Source organism: Salvelinus fontinalis, chromosome 29 (genome assembly GCF_029448725.1).
Source record: "Salvelinus fontinalis isolate EN_2023a chromosome 29, ASM2944872v1, whole genome shotgun sequence".
In the NCBI taxonomy this organism is placed as follows: domain Eukaryota; kingdom Metazoa; phylum Chordata; class Actinopteri; order Salmoniformes; family Salmonidae; genus Salvelinus; species Salvelinus fontinalis.
The window spans coordinates 32014528-32037818 of NC_074693.1; the positions used below are offsets into that span (position 1 = coordinate 32014528).

General features: G+C 46.0%; 2 protein-coding genes and 1 non-coding gene across 6 annotated transcripts; 2 read left to right on the forward strand and 1 right to left on the reverse strand.

The window, feature by feature from the left end:
- Positions 1-731: 731 nt before the first annotated feature.
- Positions 732-14230, reverse strand: LOC129827839 (histidine--tRNA ligase). Of its 3 annotated transcripts, XM_055889064.1 has the most exons (14): positions 5841-5931; positions 4524-4968; positions 4343-4432; positions 4065-4184; positions 3831-3926; positions 3531-3656; positions 3283-3390; positions 3049-3147; positions 2770-2863; positions 2562-2689; positions 1975-2250; positions 1737-1853; positions 1425-1571; positions 732-1334 (listed from the first exon to the last, which is right to left on the reverse strand). In XM_055889064.1, the coding sequence occupies exons 2-14, from the start codon at positions 4632-4634 to the stop codon at positions 1275-1277; spliced, it is 1572 nt and encodes a 523-aa protein (XP_055745039.1). In that variant the 5' UTR covers positions 4635-4968; positions 5841-5931; the 3' UTR covers positions 732-1274. The 3 variants fall into 3 exon arrangements, with proteins under 3 accessions (XP_055745039.1, XP_055745041.1, XP_055745040.1); XM_055889066.1 differs by lacking the exons at positions 4524-4968; positions 5841-5931 and adding an exon at positions 14015-14230; XM_055889065.1 differs by lacking the exon at positions 4524-4968 and having other exon boundaries at positions 5841-6006.
- Positions 6256-6327, forward strand: trnaa-ugc (transfer RNA alanine (anticodon UGC)). Its single transcript has one exon. It is a non-coding gene; the product is annotated as a tRNA-Ala (tRNA).
- LOC129827837 (matrix metalloproteinase-17-like) lies at positions 12873-23069 on the forward strand. 2 transcript variants are annotated; one of them, XM_055889062.1, is made up of 12 exons: positions 12873-12963; positions 17915-18288; positions 18788-18920; positions 19048-19201; positions 19417-19525; positions 19625-19802; positions 20139-20315; positions 20416-20512; positions 20654-20727; positions 20952-21101; positions 21658-21924; positions 22142-23069. In XM_055889062.1, the coding sequence occupies exons 2-12, from the start codon at positions 18124-18126 to the stop codon at positions 22504-22506; spliced, it is 1869 nt and encodes a 622-aa protein (XP_055745037.1). In that variant the 5' UTR covers positions 12873-12963; positions 17915-18123; the 3' UTR covers positions 22507-23069. The 2 variants fall into 2 exon arrangements, with proteins under 2 accessions (XP_055745037.1, XP_055745038.1); XM_055889063.1 differs by having other exon boundaries at positions 12876-12958.
- Positions 23070-23291: the final 222 nt, after the last annotated feature.

Here is a 23291-nt window from a genome sequence, read left to right on the forward strand (position 1 = left end):
CAACGACCTGCAGTACCGCCACATGGGGCCTGACGGGTTCCTGTGCTTCAGCTACCAGGTGTATGCGTCGGGGCTGGCCACACCCTTCACTGGGATGGTGCAGACTCTTCCCGGCCCCAACCCTGGAGCTATACAGGAGGCTCGCAGAGCTGCAGCCCAGCAGGTCCTCAGCGCAGGGCCTGATATCACCCCGATCCCTGTGAGACACAGAGCCGCCACCCGTACTTCTCATGTTGTATAAAGACTTTTGTGTGTTTTGCACTCTTTTATTTGTAGTAAATCGTGAGTAGATGCGTGATTTTACCTTTGCCTGTTTCTAATTTGTATTAAAATATTTTTAATAAATGTCAGTTTGGCTGTCTAATATGGAGTTCAGGGTGGTAGGTATTATACATCTGAAATATCCCCCATGGATTCCATAAATGTACATTTGAGGTCTTTTCACAAGGACTGGATGTAACCCTTGTAGTATTAGGGAATGCTGTTGGTGGTTGGGAGCATCCTGGAGAGGCAGCAACAGACTAGGATTACATCTGTCAACAATGAACACTCAACAGTTTGATAGTTCAGCTGAACAAATGTACATTTAGTAAGCATTTACAGACAGCAAATTTTCAGGATACTGCAAACCACTTAACAGCATTCCCTTTTAGTCAAACACAGGAAGAATTCACAGGGGTAAATGTCCTATATTATTTTGGGAATATCCAACACTCGCCGACTGTGTAGCATTTGTTTCAGTAATTTATTGCAGACCAATGTTTTTACTATTGTAATTTGACAGTTTCTAGTTGTAGTTATTCAAGTAGGTTTTCTAAAACACAACAGTCCACATTAAATTGTAATCTGCTGTTGGATACAACTGTTGTAAATCAATCTCTTAAGGTGAAGGTAAATATCCGTTTATTGGTATGCTGATAGGACAGGCATTTTCATATTTCCTATATAGGCAGATCAACCTTTAGCGCTAAGACTAATACAGTGACTATTGCAATGTTACCCATGTCATACTATTGTCTTATGTACGTTATCAATGTTCCTCGTCCTTGAGGGTACGCAGGTGTCTGGGTAGTCGGCACGAAACCACTGCCTTTTGAGACCACTAATATGCAAGGCCTGGACAAGTGAAACTATTGGGCAATGTTCTGCAGTTGAGACGAGATGATCTTGGTTGGCATGTTGAGGACTTGCGTGGTCAGCGGGGAGACCTGTGGTAAACAACTTCTTGAGCCAATCGGATGATGAGGCGGGGTGTTGTCAGGCAAAACCATGACTTAGACGACTGAGGTCCTTCTCTTGATCTCCTCCACTAGTTCAGCTCTGGACACGTCAATCTGAGAAGAAAAAACAGAAACGTGGTGTTTTATTCAAGAGTGTGTGTGTGTTTAACTGACAAAGATGCTGCGTGTGTATGAGAATCTCACCTCCTCTCGGCTGTGGACCGTTCGGAGCTTCACCACCCCGTCCTTGAGCTCCTGCTCCCCTAGGATCGCCACCAGGGGGATCCCAGAGTCCTCACAGTGCTGCAGCTGGCTCAGCAGCTTGGGGTTCTTCTTATACATCACCTCTGCCTGACAACCCAACCACAGTTATATAAAGGTTCCTCTTATGAATAGTCACAGCCCACACTCAGCTGTTTCACCAGTGGAAATCAACTCTACACACGCACCATCTCTGACTCACCGTGTCAATCTCAGATCGAACACACACACACACACACACACCCCCACACCCACCTTGATCCCAGCGTTCCACAGTTCAGCGGTCAGTCGGAGTCTCTCCTCCAGAAGGTTTTTCTGTGCCGAGGCCACCATGACTTGAGTCTCTGTGGTTCGCACCTTCTCCGCCGATGCCTGGGGAGCCAGACCCCAACACACCAGTCAGCCACACACAGAGTTTCTCTCTGGCACATTGATGAACAGACCAGCCTGTGGGGGGAGCTGGCTGTTCATAATGCCCGTCCCCCTTCCTTACCTCAGCCTTCTGCTCCATGATGGAGAAGACCCTCTCGATGCCGATGCTGACCCCCACACACGGCACCTTCCTGCCCTTGGGGTCGAACATGCCCACCAGGCCGTCGTAGCGCCCGCCGCCCGCCACGCTGCCCACGCTCACACCTTCCTCAGCCTTCTCGCCCGCCCCGTTCTGGGCTGCCGCCACTGGGACCGGGCCGGTCTGGGTCAGAATGGCCTCATAAATCACACCTGTGTAGTAGTCCAACCCACGGGCCAGACTCAGGTCAAACACCACCTGGGAGAGGGGGAAGAGAGGGAAGAAAGAATGGAGGGAGAGGACAGATTAAAAGGAGACAGTAGGAAGGAACACGAGGCGAGGGATTTGGAAAAAAGGACTGCACCCTCAGACTTATTTCAGCTGATCATATCATGACATCTATATATATATATATATATATATAACCCCTGAACCCCCAAAAAACTATTACTGTTCAGAGAACTAAATGCCTCTACGGAGTAGGCTGTTGATGGAAATATTTCTATAGAGACGCATTACCTGTCATATCACCTTGGTCACCAGATAACCTGTCACCTCTGACCCCTCACCTTGTCTGTAACCTGGAAGAGCTGCAGGTAGCTGAAGAGCTGCTTCATGTCTGTTAGGCCGGCACACGCCTGCTTGCTCTGTGACATCTTAGCATCCTGCAGCAGGCGCTCAGCTAGGTCCATCCCCCCTGGAACACACACCAATCACAGACAGGGTCAGACCAGGGGAAAGGTCAAAGGTCAGTCTATGTGTGTGACCTGTCCTCACCCTGCAAGCTGACATACTGTCCGATTTGATCGGCTGCTTCCTCAGACAGACCCTTCTCCTTCACCATTTCACTCCTCACATCCTCCCAAGACATCTGGGGGGTGAAGAGAGGACACAAAGGTGGGAGAGGAAAGCAGAGAGCAGCATAGAAAGGGTGGAGAAAATAAGGGAGAAATGTTATCCTTTATTTACTTTGTTTGCATATTAAAACATTGTTAATGTTTACCGTTTAGCATTCCATTTCCTTAACCACATAAGGTTATTGTCCAGCGGGTTTACCTTGTCCAGTTTGTCCACTGTGGAGCAGATGGTGCGGAACTTGTCATCCGGAACTCCACACACTGCAAACATTCCGTCTAGAATACGTCTGTCGTTCACCTGCACAGAGAGGATATTAGGGTGGGGAGGGGCGTTAGGACGAGTGTGGCCACACATACAGACCTTCCGTGTATTCCTTGCTTCATATTGCGTCACAGGATGTTTTACCACGGGTGATGTGTGTCTCTGACCTACCTTGATGCGGAAGTCTCCCAGCTCCAGCTCACTCAGGATCTCGTGGACGATCTTCAGGCACTCAGCGTCTGGGATCATGGGGTCGTACTGGCCTGCAATGTCAAAATCCTGGGAGGCGGAGAAACACACACTTAGCAAGAAAATGGGTCATGTGTATCCACAAACATCTGGATGTAGCAGAAAGCAAAAATGATTCCAGTGTTATGGCCGATGTGGACGGTCGAACCAGGGTTCGCTCTGACGCTTACACACTGATAGAACTCCCTGTAGCGGCCGCGGGTCATGGCGGGGTTGTCACGGCGATAGACCTTGGCAATGTGGTAGCGCTTGATGTTGGTGACCTTGTTCATGGCCAGGTAACGGGCGAAAGGCACCTGGGAGGTGGTGGGGTCAAGGACTAGTAGACACCTTATTGGCTCCTAACATTGTTAAAATCCACCAGTTGGTTTGCTTTCGAGGCATGACCATGAAAAACATAGGGAATTAACTGAACAGCTTGCAGGCTAGCCCACTTAGCAATGTACACATCAGGACTAATACAAGGATACAGTGAGATCATATCTAAGGGACAGCAGCTCTCCTCCTTGGTCCTTCAGGTCGTAGATGAGCTTAGAATCCTCACCATACTTTCCTGTCAACGTTTCCTACAAATTGTCAACATAAGCACAAAATCCAGATTTATTACAAATCCACTGGCTAGTTTACAACTTTCTATTCATTGTCAACAGTGTGTGTGTGTGTGTGTGTGTGTGTGTGTGTGTGTGTGTGTGCCTCCCACACACCTTCAGCTCAAAGACAGGTGTGTCGATGTTCTCGGCTCCGTGGCGTTTAAAACAGCTGATGATGGTGTTGAAGACTTTCTCTCTGATGGCCATCTGCTTAGGGTTATAGTCCCTGGTTCCCTGAGAGAGATGGAGGGAGAGAAAGAGTGCATAAGCAAGACATCACCTGCTGATTTGGATTTTCAGTAAAACACGAGTAGTAAACATGTTATGCAGCAAGTTCTCTTCATGATCACCTGCTGCCTGTGAGGTGCACTCTCTATGGAGGCAGTATTTACCTTTGCGGTCTTGAGCGTGAATTGGTGTCTGCCTTCATCTCCTCCAAGCTGAGCCTTCAGCTCTAGCAGTTTGGCCACTTCTTCATCAATCTAGGAAAGAAAGACACAAACACAGTTCAGTGTTCCTCAGGACCTTGGAACAGATCCTCCCCCATCCCACCCTCCAGAGTCAGGGTCCTACCTGAGACACAGTCATCCCAGAGAGGGTGCGTAGAGAGCGGGCACAAAATCCAGACCGACGGCCCGCCAACCCCGCACAAAGACGCAGGGACGCCATACCCAGGTTAATCATCCCAGCAGGGGAAAGCAAAACAAAATCAAATGAAAAACAAAAACAACCAAAATGGCCGTTCAGGAGTGCAGCATCAGAGCACAATACAGTGCAATGGCAAAGTCCACCAAGCCATGTTGTCCAATAACCACAGTCCGTGAATGCCAGGTGACGGTAGGGTTATCCAATCCAAACGCAGTTTTATCCAAGAATATCCAGTCGTAGTGTTTGGATTCCAAATGTTGACGTGTAAGGTAGAGGAAGTAGATGACGGACGGAGATGAAGGTATGACCCCAGCAGGGTTGTTGGCATCGAGCAGGAAGAACAGGAGAAAAGTGGTGAGCAACCCTATCACTAGGGAGACGGGCGGGCATGACGCATCATCACAACATGGAGGACAAAACATGAGGCAGGGGTCAATCAAACCAACCTATCACAGCCAAGAATCAAACCAGCCGGCCTATCAAAGCCCAGAGACATGGGTGGGGGTGGGACGTCACTGATCCCTGGAATCAGAACTACCCCTAGACCAGACAAGCATTGGGCCATGTTCAGTACGCACGGAGGAAACGGTGTGCTTTTAACACGACCCAGAACTACCTCTGGGCCAGACAAGCACAGGGTCTTGTTCAGGAGGCACAAACCAGGATATATTTTTTTTAAACTGTGTGTCCTACTGAACATGACCCTGGCCTGGTGCTGGAGGAAGATCTGAAGACTCAGTGAGATCCCACCCCATGACTGACACACAACAAGTAAATGAAAACGCATACAGATCATCTCTATCCTCACCTGTGTAGTTAGTTAAAGGTGGGGAGAGACTCTCGGAGAAGCTCAACATTCAGACATTAAAAGGAACCATGAGTTTACACAATGAATGACCAGCCCATGCACAGTGACAACTATCCTAAGGGGATTGCATCAGTTTGGATTGATAACTGGCTTCTACTAGCTGTATCATTTGAAGCACTATTATTAACTAACGTGCATAAGAAAAATAGCATTCATGATTTACTTTGTAATAGCCATGAAATTCCACTTCTAATTGAACTGACTAGATAATTCATCTGACCGTGAACCGGCAAGGCCCGTATTTTGGCATGAGTAGCCAGCTAACGCTAGCTTCGTTCATGACATATGTCGAACGCGTGTCTGTTCATCCCACCCCAGTCCCGCTGTACGTACAACCTTTTGGAACATCGTCGTGCTAGGCGTTGAATACTGACCTGTTCTTTGCTTGCTTTTTCTGCCTTTAGTTTCCGCACGACTTCTCCCTGTGTTTTAATCGCCTCTTGTATCTGTGCTTTGTCCGCCATGGTGTTGCATCTATTGCCAGAGACTAGAAGACCATGCTAACGCTTCCTCAAAGACCGGAAGCCGAGAACCCGAGGATATAACTCCACGTACCGCACGGTGGCAGTAGATTTACATTGGTGTTTAACAGAGCGCCGTGAGATGTACATGCCAGATACAGTGTAACAATCGTGTTTAGCGGCAAAACATGGAAATTAACAAAGGTTCCGCACAACAGAAAGTTGCAAGTAGATTCACACTTCTACACTATCAACTTTTTTTTCAACTAAATTTGATATCTCACAATTCACGGTATGTATAGCGTGCATTTCTACGTTGTCATCAGTAGGGGATGTAGCTCAGTGGTAGAGCGCATGCTTTGCATGTATGAGGCCCCGGGTTCAATCCCCGGCATCTCCACTCCTTTTGATCAAGATCTGCTTTCTGGCAACTATCTTACAATCAAATAACATTGCCTATCTCATCAACAAAAATAAGAATATGAAGAGCTTTAGTTTTTTTATGATTTGATGACCACCATGCCCCCAATTTGTTGATATATTCATTTTTGGGATTTTGTAAAACAATTTGGCAGTATTATTTGTAATATATGTTCTCAGTGACCCAAATCAAGTCAAGAAAAAATATAAATGGCATTCATTTAGCTTAATAACATAATTCATTTATTAAGTGAAAAAGGATTTGTGAATAAATGTCAACAGACATTCTGACGCTGAATAGTCAGCTTTCTGCAGTACTCACTGAGAATGCTTTGATGTGAAACTTGATATATTTTATTGTTTATAATGTCTCTGAAGGCATGAACATGCCTGCTACTGGTTAGGTTACGCTTGTAATGTGTACAAGTACAGTGAAATGTCTTTATTGCAAGATCTAACCCAACAATACAGTAATCAATAACAATGTAGAAGTAAAAATAACAAGGTACTGTATAACAAAAACACAGGAGATATAAAATTAAGAAATGAGAAGAACACGATTAAGTAAGTAAGCATACTATATACAGCTTATAGGGAGGAGGTCAGAGACCTGGCCATGTGGTGCCAGGACAACAACCTCTCCCTCAACGTGATCAAGACAAAGGAGTGGTTGTGGACTACAGGAAAAAGAGGCCCGCGCATGCCCCCATTCTCATCAACGGGGCTGCAGTGGAGCAGGTTGAGAGCTTCAAGTTCCCTGGTGTCCACATCACTAACATAGTCCAAACACACCATGACAGTCGTGAAGCGGACACGACAAAACCTATTCCCCCTCAGGAGACTGAAAAGATTGGGCATGGGTCCTTAGATCCTCAAAAGGTTCTACAGCTGCACCATCGAGAGCATCCTGACTGGTTGCATCACTGCCTGGTATGGCAACTGCTCGGCCTCCGACCACAAGGCACTACAGAGGGTAGTGCGAACAGCCCAGTACATCACTGGGGCCAAGCTTCCTGCCATCCAGGCCCTCTATACCAGGCGATGTCAGAGGAAGGCCCTGAAAATTGTCAAAGACTCCAGCCACACTAGTCATAGACTGTTCTCTCTGCTACTGTTCTCTGGCTTCTACCCAGCCTAGTTGCATTGCCTCCCCCCTCCCCTCTCCACACCACTGCCACTCTCTGTTGTCATCTATGCATAGTCACTTTAATTAACTCTACCTACATGTACATACTACCTGAACTAACCGGTGACCCCGTACATTGACTCTGTACCGGCACACCCCTGTATATATTGTTATTTTTTACTGCTGCTCTTTAATTACTTGTTACTTTTATCTCTTATTCTTATCCGTATTTTTTGAAACTGCACTGTCGGTTAGGGGCTCGTGAGTAAGCATTTCACTGTATTCGGCGCATGTGACAAATACAATTTGATTTGATTTGATATACAGGGTCAGTTCCAGTAGGGGAGAGTGAGGTATGTTGTCACACTTTTCACGCTGTCTAACATTTACTAGGCACAATACATCCCAATGGTATAAATGTCATACCAAATGAAAGAAGGAAGTCTTGGGCACATAAATTGTATTCATTACATCTTCATATCTTATTTCAGTACCGGAGTTGTAGACCGTTAAATAGAGAGAGTGCACTTGTGACAATTTGCCCCATCAGTGGATAAATTGTCACACTACTGTACATCGGGTAAGTTGTCACATTGGATTATCAACAAATAAGAACACAACTAATTAATTGTAAATATTGATTTTAATTTCAAATTCCAAACCAAATTCAAATTCATTAAAAAACTCAAAAAAAAACAACAATCATGCCTAGAGTATCTGGCAAATCGTGCCTTTCAATCAAAACAATAATGCTGGCAGAGCACACAATGTAATGCTGCAGATAAGACTTTAAACATTTAAGCAAGTTAACAAAACAGACGTGGTGTTTAAACACAATAATGCATTAACGCACAGTTTTTTAACAGCCTATATGACGTACATCCGTATCTGACTAATCAGACTGATCTTCAGAGTCACAGTTCTGGCACACATAAATTGCCTGGCCTGAGGTGCAAGCATCATGGGCCCATTTGTTGCATCTCACACACTTCACCCAAGTCTCCTTTGGAAGGATTTGAAAATGGCTCCACACAGATGAGGCAGAAGCACTCCTCTTCATCTGATGACTCTTCTACACAATTTGTTTTTTATATATATATATTTTTAGCTGGCTTCTTGTTCTTTGCAGATCCAGATTTTGACTCCCCCCTTGCTTCCTTTTCTTCAGAAACAGCCTTTCGCTAGATTGTGCCTTATTCTTTTCCATTTCTAGTGCCTGCTTCATTGGTGTGTCAGTTAGAATTGTTTTGCGCCATTTTCTTCCTTTGCAAGCTGGTTTTCGGGGGCCAGCTTTTGGATATGGCCGGATGTCCTCTGGAGATGGTAGTCCACTGTCAGCAATGACATTGCTGGTCAAGGGTGAGCTGGTGCTAGCATAAGAACTGGGCAGATCTGTGTCTGAGCTCGTGCTAGGCAGGGCTGGAATGGTGCTGAGGCCTGGCAGGTTGCTGCTGGGGCCTGGCAGGGCTGGAATAGTGCTGGGGCCTGGCAGGTTGGTGCTGGGGCCTGGCAGGGCTGGAATAGTGCTGGGGCCTGGCAGGACTGGAATGGTGCTGAAGCCTGGCAGGTTGCTGCTGGGGCCTGGCAGGGCTGGAATAGTGCTGGGGCCTGGTAGGTTGGTCCTGGGCCCAGGCAGGGCTGAAATGGTGCTGGGGCCTGGCAGGACTGGAATGGTGCTGAGGCCTGGCAGGTTGGTGCTGGGGCCTGGCAGGGCTGGAATAGTGCTGGGGCCTGGTAGGTTGGTGCTGGGGCCTGGCAGGGCTGAAATGGTGCTGGAGCCTGGCAGGGCAGGGTTGGTGCTGGGGCCTGGTAGGGTTGGTTTCTCAATGGGGCGATCTGTAATGTAGGATGGCGCAAACTCGGTTTCCAGAAATACATCCCTGATGTAAGGTTGTACCCCAGCTACCCTAAAGCCAGTCCCCAGCAACATCTATGTGCACATCTAGCAGTCAACTCTAGCATCTAGTAGTCAACTCTAGCATCTAGCAGTCAACTCTAGCATTTCAACTCTAGCATCTAGCAGTCAACTCTAGCATTTCAACTCTAGCATCTAGTAGTCAACTCTAGCATCTAGCAGTCAACTCCAGCATTTCAACTCTAGGATCTAGCAGTCAACTCTAGCATCTAGTAGTCAACTCTAGCATTTCAACTCTAGCATCTAGCAGTCAACTCTAGCATCTAGTAGTCAACTCTAGCATCTAGCAGTCAACTCTAGCATCTAGCAGTCAACTCTAGCATTTCAACTCTAGCATCTAGTAGTCAACTCTAGCATCTAGCAGTCAACTCTAGCATCTAGCAGTCAACTCTAGCATTTCAACTCTAGCATCTAGTAGTCAACTCTAGCATCTAGCAGTCAACTCTAGCATCTAGCAGTCAACTCTAGCATCTAGCAGTCAACTCTAGCATTTCAACTCTAGCATCTGCAGTCAACTCTAGCATTTCAACTATAGCCTCTAGCAGTCAACTCTAGCATCTGCAGTCAACTCTAGCATTTCAACTATAGCAGTCGTCTGTGCAACATCATAGGTTTATGCTTCCCTAACTAGACATCTAGTTAACAGGGGAAAGATAGAGGCACAATAGGGACACTGTGGACTACAAAAAATGTACAAAGACTCCAGTCACCCAAGTCATAGACTGTTCTCTCTGCTACCGCACGGCAAGCGGTACGGCAGCGCCAAGTCTTTGGTCCAAAAGGCTCCTTAACAGCTTCTACCCCAAAGCCATAAGACGGCTGAACAATTAATCAAAAGGACACCAGTTCTATTTACATTCACGGTAAGGTCTACACCTGTTGTATTCGGAGCATGTGACAAATGAAATTTGATTAGATTTGAATACCCAGCTAACAGCAGGCCTACAGTCACAGTATGGCTCTGCATTCTCCTCCAAGTGATGTTCCTTATGGAGTTGGCCTCACTTGATGTCAGTTACTGTAAGTCTAATGCCAGTTGTCCTAGAGAGGATGCCAGTCTGTTTCTGCACTGAAGTGCCTGCCATATTAGTTTTAGTTGAACTAAAGATTATCTACAGTGAAAAATGTAAAATAATCAGAGTGTCATTTGATGATCTGGTCATTTCAACAACCTTCCCAACCCTGTTCTTGTCATTCGAGCAGACTGGCATCAGGCAATGAACACCCTTCCCACTGGGCACACTGGTTGAATCAACATGGCTTCCATGTCATTTCAGTGAAATGACGTTGAAACAACGTGGAATAGACGTCGAATGGATGTCTGTGCCCAGTGGGTTCCTTCTAGGAGTATGTGACAGGACAATTGACCCAGTAAGAACTCTTATATCCTTAATGTTGCAGAGTGTTAAAAAAAAAACTGGACATCTGAAAGATGTCAGTTGTGAGGTATGCCACATGCTGAGTGAACAACAAAGACCCCATGCAATGTAGAGTTCCTAAAAAGTGCCTCAGTTGCCAGGGGAACCACAAGTTCAGCTCCACAATTGGGGCATTCGCAGATTCCCAGACACACAAGCCCATTCACATATTCAAGCCTATACCCCCTTCCCTGTTTCAGGAGTATAAAATACAGCCTCCATGCGTTAACCATCTCCCCCTCCAGCACATCACCTTTGACCCTGCCCAACCACCACATGCATTCATGTGGGTTGGCCCCGTCGTCAAGACAACAGGGGAAACTATTTTCTATTTTCTCCACCTAGTTGGCAGCCAACTATAGATTCAAGGAATTCGAATATAGTCAATGGTGTTAAACCACAGATGCGAACAGGGTTTTGATGTCCAATACCTTGGCATTAGGTCTATGAACTGACATATAAAACAACAATTGACACATCAATCCGTCTGTTTCAATGTAAGCTATTATATAAAGTACTTGCTACAAGGATGTATTGCGAAATAAAATGGCATTATACTGGGAAAGATGGGTTAATCTGGGTTAATCTGGGTTAATCTGTGGACATTGGAGGTTTGGAGTTAAGATCAGAATGAATGGTGGATTGGCTGCTGTGGGTGAAAATCCAGCACTTGAAGAAAGAGGAAATGAGGAATATATGTATAAGTATTTAACTACAGGTACCGTAGATGTGAGTGAAATAGCTGTAAGTAGCAGTTGAAGTTTACTCCAAATTAGGGTAGGCATTCTATGGTAGGGGGAAAAAAGCCCAGAGAAAAGAAAAATATCAAAGAAAAATGGGGTCAGTTGGCGAGGTTGTGATGAGTTGAGGTTCAGAGTGAGGGCTTTAAATGAGCGAAGTGGTGTTGCTAATGTTGCCATTAGGCATTTTATCGCTTTTTGTCTCTGCTATGACAGGTCCTGGTTAAAGATTAGGGGCAGATCAGGGGATCAAGTTTTCTTGTAAAAACAGGGTGTCCTAATGTCCTTTTTCAATCAAACCTTTCCCCCGAGGGAGAGAGAGAATGGAGGAGGAGAAAGAGGGAAGCATCTGTTCTCTCTCTCTCCTTTCTCTCTCTCTCTCCTTTCTCTCTCTCTCTCTGTCGATAGAAAGTTTCAACAGGTGGTGTTATAGTTATCCTGCATTGTCGCTCAGATCTGCTTATTTTTGGCTCTGTATTCTTTCTGTCTCCTCTGTTTGGGGTGGCAGGTAGCCTAGAGGTTAGAGCATTGGGCCAGTAACTGAAGGGTTGCTGAATAAAATCCCCGAGCCAACAATGTAAAAATCTATCGTTCTACCCCTGAACAAGGCAGTTAACCCACTGTTCCCCGGTAGGCTGTCATTGTAAATAAGAATTTGTTCTTAACTGACTTGCCTAGTGAATTATTTTTTGGTAATTGGCTTTCTTAGTCAGTATTATTTCCAGACGGAGGTCAGTAGGATAGAATAATACCCCTGTAGAGAGAAAGAGAGTGGGAGCTAGAGAGACAGTTAGCGAGCGAGATCTGTTCAAATCTTTATCTTACATTTTTTTAAACCCTTTCGTTAAGAGGATTTAATCAAAATCTTACTAACCCCCCTCCTTACTACACACAGTCAAACGTGGACACTCACACACACAGAGACACAAACAAACACACTATATGTGCTGTCTCACTCTCACTAATTCCACAGAGAGAATCTTTAGTTACACATCAAATGTATTCTTATACGCCATGCCAAACACGTTTCTGAGCCTAATTTAATTATTTTTTAAAAACATGGATTAATTCAAAATGTGGTTTTCATATTGAATGTGTTATAGTTTACATACAGTATACAGTACACACATATATACTGTGTATAAATATTACAATTAATTAGGAGTTGGAAAGGATTGATAGCCATATGTGTGGTTTGAGTGACACACACACAGATTTGTTTTAGTGGTAGTATTGAGGAGACTATTGTGAGAGCTCAGCAACATGGGGGGGGGGGGGGGGGGGGGGGGGTTATAGAGTTTGAGGGAGTGAAGGCGGAGTGAGTGGGTTAGCGGTTGGGAAAGGGACACATCTGTTCAGAGTGAGTGAGAGGAGAGAGCGAGAGAGAGAGAGTTCGAAGTCAGGGACGAAGGGTAAGGTAAGCATTGGATAAACTGCACTTTTTATCAATTTTTGTTTAACTGTCAATCGTGAGAATCAACTTGTGTGAGTATGCACTATTTTTGAGTTTGTGTGTATGCAGTAAAAAGGAATGTTGCACTTTGTTTCCAGTATTGGTGTACAGATGCATTGTAGTAGCTATTAAACATAATATATTTTTAATTTGCACCCCCTCTTACAGTATGCTTTTTAGCTAATGTGTTTCTTTGCCATATTGTCTGACAGTGGGTGTTAGAACCATTTGTGCGTGATGAGTGCTTTAGAACGCCAACATGGACTGAACCAGATGGCGGGCCCAAGTCAAGAGTGCGTGTTTGGAACCCAGCATAATTAAAGAATCCCTTCATTAACACCCGCTGGCACTTTCATTACTCAACCACCACATGCCACCCTTCACCCACCTTACTGTACACCTCCCTTTCTTTCTTTCTTTCTGTAGCCTACCTCATCTCTTAAGCGTCTCTCTCCTAGTCTCCCTTTTACTCTCTCCTTTTATCCTTGAAAGGGAGATGGAGGCACCACTTGTCTTTTATTTCCTCCCTTTCTCCTTCTATCTGTCCCTTGAGAAAAGGACTGAACCCACATTCCACTTTAATCCCATTACCTTAAAACTGTCCTCCATGATCTCTCTATCCTTTCATCCATCCTTCCATCCCTCCCTTTTTGCCCCCCCCCCCCCCCCTTCTTTAACTAAATGACAGCCGCTAATTTAATTAAACCACCACATCCTTCTCAGCCCCCCTTACTCCCACCTCCATCCCACACACACTTTCCCTCTTCGAAATTAAATCTTATTGTACACACCCTTCCATTTCCGTACACCCCTCCCTTATTTACTTTATGCAAATGTTCTTCCATCTCCTGATTAGATATTTCTTGGTTCGTCTCCTATTGACCATGCCTACATGTCCTGACCATCTTCGACATTTTCATTCATCATTATTTTCAGTATGAATATAATATTGTATCTCTGCATTATATACATATTATTTAAAATGTCTCAATGAGAAAGAGGTTGATTTACTCACTTTTATGCTGAGTAAAAACGAGGCTATACAGTAGAGGCGTCAGTTGGGTCGTCATACCCTAGCTAGCTCAAGACCAAAAATGTAAAGTAGGCAACAACAAAAAAGTAGACTCAAATCATTCCAATCCCGGTTAAAACGCAACAGCTGTTTAAAGTTTCCAAGGCTTGCTTTAGGACCATGTGGAGCGTCGCTCGGAGAGCAGCTGCCAGTTCGGGCCCTTTTCTCTCACATTTAGAAAGCAGAGACGGTGCTAGCTTGCTTTGCCAGTCCGCGGTTTGGGCAGTGCGCCGATTGCTTTGATTTTAATGTCAGCATTTGAACTCGGCCGTGTAAACCTTGTTGTAATCTGAGAGCCAGGGGTTAATTGCATTGGGAATTGGGAGGTTAGGGAGCCCTCCTTTTAGGTGACCTTTCGAAACCAAAAGCTATTTTATTTCTCTTAAAATGCTGTGATATCTATGGGCCTAATTGATATTTAGATACATTTTCCCAGTAAACTAGTGCAATTTGTGGTATGAAAACCCCCCACAACTGAACAACTTGCTATTGAGAGCATTTCTCCAAAATACATGTCCTGTTTTTGGCTTCAAAGACAATGACAATTGTAGGATATAAAACATGTACATTGTCATACAGTGACAGAATGATAATTGAGATCATGCAAATCAATAATGATTTAGTTGTAGGCCTACTTCTTTATCATCATCTGTCTGCATCCCTAATCCCTACCTGTAGCCCACCTGCCTCTGGTATAATGCATTTCCACCTCTCACTCTATCAGTCTTGCTTGTCCATCTTGCTCAATTAAAATCACATATACTTACAGATCAAACTTGCTAGCAAAACGTTATTAAATAGTCCTAAGTTATTTAGTGTGGATGTAGTTTTTTATATTTTTATAATAACCACCCAGACAGTGCAATTACCACGTAGGCAACATAATAATATCAGACAGAGTCAAACTGGCCCATGGAAAGATGCCGCACCTTCGTTGGCTACTATGTTGCAATCAATATTCTCAGAGCTGCCTTGTTGATACAGAATGTTTCAATATTCTCCGAGCCGCCTTGTTGATACAATGTCAAAATATTCGCAGAATGTTTCCCTTCTCTGTTTCCCTTCTCTGTTTCCCTTCTCCCTTCTTTGGTGATTGCCGATTTACAATTGATCCTACCATTTCTCAAGATCTGCGTGCCAGTTGTGAATTTCATATTTTTATTAACTTTTATTTAATCAGGGAAGCCCAATTGAGACCAGGGTCTCCTTTTCAATATACGCACTGTAGGCTACCTAACTGTGACCAAAACATTTCCAACGGCCCCACAAACTAAATAATTATATACACTATATATACAAAAGTATATGGACACCCCTTCAAATTAGTGGATTTGGCTATTTCAGCCACACCCGTTGCTGACAGGTGTATAAAATCGAGCACACCGCCATGCAATCTCCAAAGACAAACATTGGTAGTAGAATGGTCTTACTGAAGAGCTCAGTGACTTTCAACGTGGCACCATCATAGGATGCCACCTTTCCAACAAGTCAGTTTGTCAAATTTTGACCCTGCTAGAGCTGCCCTTGTCAACTGTAAGTGCTGTTATCGTGTAGTGGAAACGTCTAGGAGCAACAATTGCTCAGCCGCGAAGCGGTAGGCCACACAAGCTTACAGAACGGGACCGCCGAGTGCTGAAGCCCGTAAAAATCGTCTGTCCTCAGTTGCAAAACACTCACTACCAAGTTCCAAACTGCCTCTGGAAGCAACGTCAGCACATAACGGAGCTTCATAAAATGTGTTTCCATGGCCGAGCAGCCGCACACAAACCTAAGAAAACCATGCGCAATGCCAAGCGTCGGCTGGAGTGGTGTAAAGCTCACCGCCATTGGACTCTGGAGCAGTGAAAATGCATTCTCTGGAGTGATGAATCACACTTCACCATTTGACAGTCCGACAGACAAATCTGGGTTTGGCGGATGCCAGAAAAACACTATCTGCCCAAATGCAGAGTGCCAACTGTAAAGTTTGGTGGAGGAGGAATAATGGTCTGGAGCTGTTTTTCATGGTTCGGGCTAGGCCCCTTAGTTCCAGTGAAGGGAAATCTTAACACTACAGCATACAATGACATTCTAGATGAGTCTGTGCTTTGTGGTAACAGTTTGGGAATGCCCTTTCTGTTTCAGCATGACAATGCCACCTTGCACAAAGGGAGATTCATACAGAAATGGTTTGTCGAGATCGGTGTGGAAGAACTTGACTGGCCTGCACAGAGCCCTGACCTCAACCCAATCGAACACCTTTGGGATGAATTGGAACGATGACTGAGAGCCAGGCTTACTCGCCCAACATCAGTGCCCGACCTCACTAATGCTCTTGTGGCTGAATGGAAGCGGGTCCCCGCAGCAATGTTCCAACATCTACTGGAAAGCCTTCCCAGAAAAGTAGAGGCTGTTATAGCCACAAAGGGGGGACCAACTCCCACGAGCAGGTGTCCACATACTTTTGATCATGTAGTGTATATTGATATATATACTGTATATATATCCTGAACCAACACATATATCGTTTTTTGGGGGGGTGGGGGTCATGGAGGGCGATTATTTAGGATTTTATTTTTATTTTTTATTTCACCTTTATTTAACCAGGTAGGCCAGTTGAGAACAAGTTCTCATTTACAACTGCGACCTGGCCGAGATAGAGCAAAGCAGTGCGACACAAACAACACAGTTACACAAGTCAATAACACAATAGAGAAAAAAAAGTCTATATACAGTGTGTGCAAATGAGGTAAGATAAGAGAGGTAAGGCAATAAATATGCCATAGTGGTGAAATAATTACAATTTAGCAATTAATCACTGGAGTGATCGATGTGCAGAAGATAAATGTGCAACTAGAGATACTGGGGTGCAAAGGAGAAGAAAAAAATTAACAGTATGGGGATGAGGTAGTTGGATGGGCTATTTACAGATGGGCTATGTACAGGTGCAGTGATCTGTGAGCTGCTCTGACAGCTGGTGTTTAAAGTTAGTGAGGGAGATTTGGGTCTGCAGCTTCAGTGATTTTTGCAATTCGTTCCAGTCATTGGCAGCAGAGAACTGGAAGGAAAGGCGGCCAAAGGAGGAATTGGCTTTGGGGGTGACCAGTGAAATATACCTGCTGGAGCGCGTCCTATGGGTGGGTGCTGCTATGGTGACCAGTGAGCTGAGATAAGGTGGGGCTTTACCTAGCATAGACTTATAGATGACCTGGAGCCAGTGGATTTGGCGACGAATATGAAGCGAGGGCCAGCCAACTAGAGCGTACAGGTCGCAGTGGTGGGTAGTATATGGGGCTTTGGTGACAAAACGGATGGCACTGTGATAGACTGCATCCAATTTGCTGAGTAGAGTGTTGGAAGCTATTTTGTAAATGACATCGCCGAAGTCAAGGATCGGCAGGATAGTCAGTTTTACGAGGGTATGTTTGGCAGCATGAGTGAAGGATGCTTTGTTGCAAAAAAATATACTCTTTGAAGAGGGACGGTTTCCGGTGTTTTCAGAAGATTGGCAGGGACTCTGCTGTCCTAGCTGGTTCCACCATTGGTGTGCCAATGGTTCCACCATTGGGGTGCCAGGAAAGAGAAAAGCTTGGACTGGCCTGAGCGGGTGCTGCCCTCCTGTAGGGGTGGGAGGTTCAGAGGTGGTAGAACGGACTGCTCGGGTTGGGGTGTAGGGTTTGAGCATAGCTTGAAGGTAGGCAGGGGCAGTTCTTCTTGCATGTTTGAAATATTTGTGCCATATGGTGCAAAGCCAAGCTTCGTAGTCATTTAAATCCTTTAACATATACTGTGTCAATGTTCGCTTTGGCAACAACAGCGTAAAACCAACAATGTAAACCGGTGGTTTCTCCCTCCCATTCCCAGAGCGTTTGACTGGTTTCACGAGCAGTGGCAAAAAGTTCCAAGAGGTCCTGTCACGGCTTACCTTCACTCTTCACCGTCAACCCGACCATGAAGGACGGATGACACCTCATAGACCTTGACCAGTCGCATGGCTGAACTGACCGGAGGCGATAAATGTTCACTCCAACTTTGTTTCCCGAGTTTGATTGGATTATGTGAACGCCAGCAGGATGAAGGCAGCGGCGTGGAGTTTTCTCCTCCTGTACGTGTACGAGCGCATGCAAACCGTGTCCGTGGCCGGGGTCCAAGGCTCAGCAGTTGCCCCAACGGACACAACAGCTTCCACATGCTCTACTCCTGTTACCCCCACGGACGACGAGACCACTGGACTGGTGGTGAGGGACAATGCAGAGGCGTATAGGTCTTTAACAAGGACGTTTTTATTATTCATGCAGAATGGATTATTTATTTCAGCAAGTTGTCATTTACGATGGCCTAGTGAAAATAGTCAAAGTGAATAGAGAAAATAGTGAATACCAATCCACTAGCAAAGGTGATACATCACATGCCTTGATCTGGTTTTGACTCATTTAGAGCTGCCTTGATGAGCAAGCTTAACTGGGCTCACGTGCATATGGGCATGTACCTTCACAGGATTGGTCTATTGAGTTAGACGCTTTATGTAGACACTTTGAAGAGCTGTCGAGTCAACCCCTGCTTTTTACTTATCTGATTTCCACTTAACCTGTGATTTCCCTTTACCCACTCAAAACCACCACCTCTGCTGCTCATGACGTTGTCACATTGTCACAATGAACCCACGACTCGGTAGTTTACAACTGAGTCCTACCTACATGATGCTTCTCAATGCAATACTTCGGTGTCTTGTCCCAGGATTGGCTGACGAGGTATGGCTACCTCCCGCCCTCGGACCCCTCCACTGGACAGCTACAAGCCTGGACAGCTGTCACTCATGCTGTTAGCGCCATGCAAAGGTTTGCAGGCCTAGAGGAGACAGGAGTTGCAGGTGAGAAAATAAAAAAGAGGGTTGGGGTTGGGGAAATTAAGGTGATGGTATCCATCCTCTGTGGTTCTCTCTCTCTCACTCTCCCCCTCTCTCTCTCTCTCTCTCTCTCTCTGTCCTCATGTCTAAGATGAGGAGACGCTGGCTCTGATGCGAGCCCCGCGATGTTCACTGCCAGACAAAGGGGAGGAGCCCAAACCACTGGCCAATCAGCTCCAAGAGGGGCAGGGCCTGAGGAGAAAGAGGGCTGTGACAACATGGACACGAAGGAACATCAACTGGAGGTTCCTTAGACTTCTGCTCATCATCCCTCCAACATACCCTCTTATTCATCAACTTATCACTCAATCGTTAACTTATCCCTCAATTGTCATCCCTACAGCTTTCTCATCTTCCCTAGAACTCCCTAGTCATGCTTCTCTCATTTTCTCACATTTTCTCTCTCTCTCTCGCTCTCCCTACCTTGCTCGCTTTCTTTCTCTCAAATAAATGTCCCTAGGTTGCGTTCATACCCCACCTCCTCCTCCCTCTCCCGCGAGACGATTCGCTCTCTGGTGTTCTACGCCCTGAGGGTGTGGGCGGAGCCAACCCCGCTGGAGTTCCACGAGGTCAGTCTCTTTCTCTAGACGTTCCTTTTTGTGATAGTTGAATCCCCCCCCCCCCCCCCCCCCCCCTCTGACCTCACTCCCTGTTTCTCCCGTTGCCAGGTGGGAGGCCCAGAAGGGGCGGATCTGCAGGTGGACTTCCTCCACGGTTTCCATGGTGACGGCTACCCCTTCGATGGTGCAGGAGGAGCTGTTGGCCACGCCTTCTTCCCTTCTGACCTCACCAGAGCGGGTGGTGTACACCTAGATGCCGAGGAGGAGTGGGTGTTCCGCCAGCCAGGTGAGTGACAGCCAGAAGACCCAGAGACAGGAAAAAGAGCTACTGGGGGTTCAAGAGGCCAATACCAAACCAAACACTAGCCCTTACCCCTAGGAACTTCCTGTAGATCTGAACGTTGAAGGCAAGTATTTGCGTTACTGTGATAGTTCTGTGCAGGTAGAATTAGTTAGGTAGAATTTATGGTCAACTCCACTGAGGTTTACAATAGTAAGGGGTTCAATTTGGAAAATATTATTGACACACATTTTTGGAATATTATGGACACAGACAAGACACTGCTAACATTCCCCCTAAACTGAAACTCTACACTACCCCACAACCATCGCCCCTCCCCAGCCTCTGAGGGAACGGACTTGTTCACCGTGCTGGTGCATGAATTTGGCCACGCCCTGGGTTTGTCCCACTCGTCTGCCAGGCGCTCTGTGATGAGACCTTACTACCAGGGCCCCGTAGGAGACCCTCTAAACTACCGTCTGGGCCCCAACGACCTGGAGCTCATCACCAGGCTCTATGGTCAGTCTCTGTGTTTGTGTATATTATCACTTGTCCACTTGGTGTGGGTGCGTGTCCTCCTGTTGTTGTACTGAGTTCTGAAAGGAAGGTGTGTTGACAGGTAATAGAAATCAACTCATGGTCACAGACGTTCCTCGGTTGGTTCCTGAACCTCAGCTGCAGCATCGCGACGGACACAGACACCGACACAGACACAGGTACTGACACACTACAGACACAGGCACTGACAGGTTAACAAAAGTGGATAAGGGGCAGCCATTCAACCAATAACTATCTCCTCCATCACTGCATCTCTCCCTCCCTCTCATCCTCTCTGTTGCTCTCTGCTTCTCTTTCAGCCATTCTGTAGACCGCTGTAACACTAGCTTTGATGCAGTGGCCAAGATTAGGGGAGAGACGTTCTTCTTTAAAGGTGAGTGTGGTGTAGGTAGTCTCCCTAATTGTTGGACTATTTCCCCTAGCCTCCTGTTTTAAACTACGGGCATGATCGCCCCCTGGTGGATGTACCCACAACTGCAGGACTTTGTATTGAATTCCTCTCTGTCTCACCTCACCTCACATCTCTTTATCTGTATCTGTCCTGCCTTATTCCTCTCTATCCCCCCCCCCCCCCCCCCCCCCCTCTCTCTCTGGCAGGGCTGAGTATTTGGAGGGTCAGTACTGGGGGGCTGGTGTCGGGCCGGGGGGTCTCGGTGAGGAGGCTGTGGGGGGGTCTGCCCCCTAACCTGCCCCCCCTGCAGGCTGTATTGGAGAGACACTCAGACCACGCCATCATATTCATTACTGGTAGGTAACCTCTGACTCCAGTCACCCCACACACTATGATGTTGGAAAATGCTGTGAAATTGTGAAACTATAATAAGACCATTTTTATAGTAAGATCTGTTTGAAAAAAATGCCTGAAATTTCTGCCTGTTTTGGTGGGATGGAGTTTTGGCCTGCCTGGTGACATCATCATGTGGTAAATTAGAAAGACAGTTCCAAACCTCTCTACCAATAACAGCTCATTTTAAGTTTTCCCCTCCCCTCTCCCAGACAGTCGTAGCAAAATTCTTGCTTGAGAAATTGCTCTTTGCTACGAAGCTATTTTTGTTTCTTTTTGACCATTTTAATTTAACACAATCACAGTAATTGTTACCCAGAAATGGTTTGATATTGAGATAAAAACGCTGCATTGGACCTTTAACAACAGAGGAGAATTAGTGCTATTCAAAAGACTAAACTATGCTCTTGATTCTAGTTTCTCTCTCCACCCGCAATCATATACTCTATGTGAATGAATTATAAACCAGACACAACCTTGAGAACACTCTTCATTGCCTCTTTCCATTTTGTTTTGTAGAGTCCCAGTTTTGGCTGTTCAATGACCTCTCTCTCCAGGAGGGCTACCCCCGCCCCCTCTCAGCTCTGAGGAAATGGGGAGAGACAGAAGGAAAGGGAGGAGGAGAGGAAGAAGAGGTGGAGCAGGGCCTGATGTGGGATCCAAAGGAAGGACCAGTGTGGGGGGAGATTGGAGAGGGGGAAGCAGGAGGAGGAGAGGAAGAGGAGAGTAACACCTGGGCTGACCTTATCAGAGGAGGAGTGAATGGGATTACCACTGAGATAGACGGTGAGAGAGCGAGGAAGAAATAGAGGGAGAAAGAGAGAAAGTGTATGAGAGAGAAAGTGAGTGAGAGAGAGATGAACGAGGAGAACAGACTGAGATTCTATGAGAGTGACAATATGAAAGATTATATGTGTGAGAGACACCACACGTAATGTACAATACATGTGTGAGTCTGTATATATCAACATACATTAAGCCCCCTCCTATATCACTTCCTCAGGCTCCGTCTACCTCTTCAAAGGAGATTCCTATTGGAAGTTCCCCTACCCAGGCTCTGCCCCGGAGGCAGGATATCCGCGATCCTTGGCCGCCGATTGGTTGGACTGCCCTCACCCCTCCGCACCTGTCCTAGACGACCTATCGTTCTCTCTGCCTCCCCCTACTGGACGGCAGGAGCTCCGCGAGAGGGGGAGAGAAGAGAGGAGAGGCCAGAGGAAGGGCCTGGACAGACACAGAGACATAGACAGAGAGGGACTGCAGAACTGGCCATGCTCTTGCTTGAATGGAGCAACAGGAGGCAGCACGAGTGTGCCATCGTTCATAAGTGCCCTGCTATTGACTCTCTTCCCACTGATAACTGTGTGATGTTGGGCTACGTACCAATATTCTACGATGGCCTCCCACCTCTCAGCCCCGTCTGTCCCATGGCTACGTCCCAGTACTCTACAATGGCCTCCCACCTCTCACCCTCTTATATCGCATAGCTACGTCCCATAACTACAATGGCCTCCTCCTCTCACCCCATTCATTCCCTTGGCAAGCCAAAGGTTGTGGCTGCCGTTGTCAATGGTGCTAGGCCCTTTCTCACCTTCCTCTATGACAAAGTTTTCCATTCACCCTTACAATCCATTCTACATACCTACACTTTGGTATAGGGGTTACGGGTTAGGTATAGGGGTTACGGGTTAGGGGTATAGGGGTTACGGGTTAGGGGAAGTTGGGAATTTTGGACACAACCAAGATGTCTCTCCACACTAAAGGAGGAATGTTTGTCCTGGACATTTGTATATTTCAGCAGAATGTGTCTCTGTCTATCTGTGAAATTTATCCCTTTGCACCTTGTTGTATAGCCAACGCTCAATGATTGTGTAATTCTGGCCAATTTCAGAAAATGTTATCTAACGAAATAAAATAAAACATTGTCTTCAGTGTGCAGATGTCTAATTTATATTTGATACTAAAAGCAATAAAAGTAAGTAAATGTTTGGTTTATAGTTCACCGTCAAAACATGTCTCTTGGGGTGTTGCCCTATAGAGCCCCTGACCAAACCAAACAAACTATAAATAATTGATAGTTGTAGAGGTCCAATGGTTTAATCATGATGTCACTGCACCCTAGAGTTCAACCACATGTAAATTGACCTTGGGGA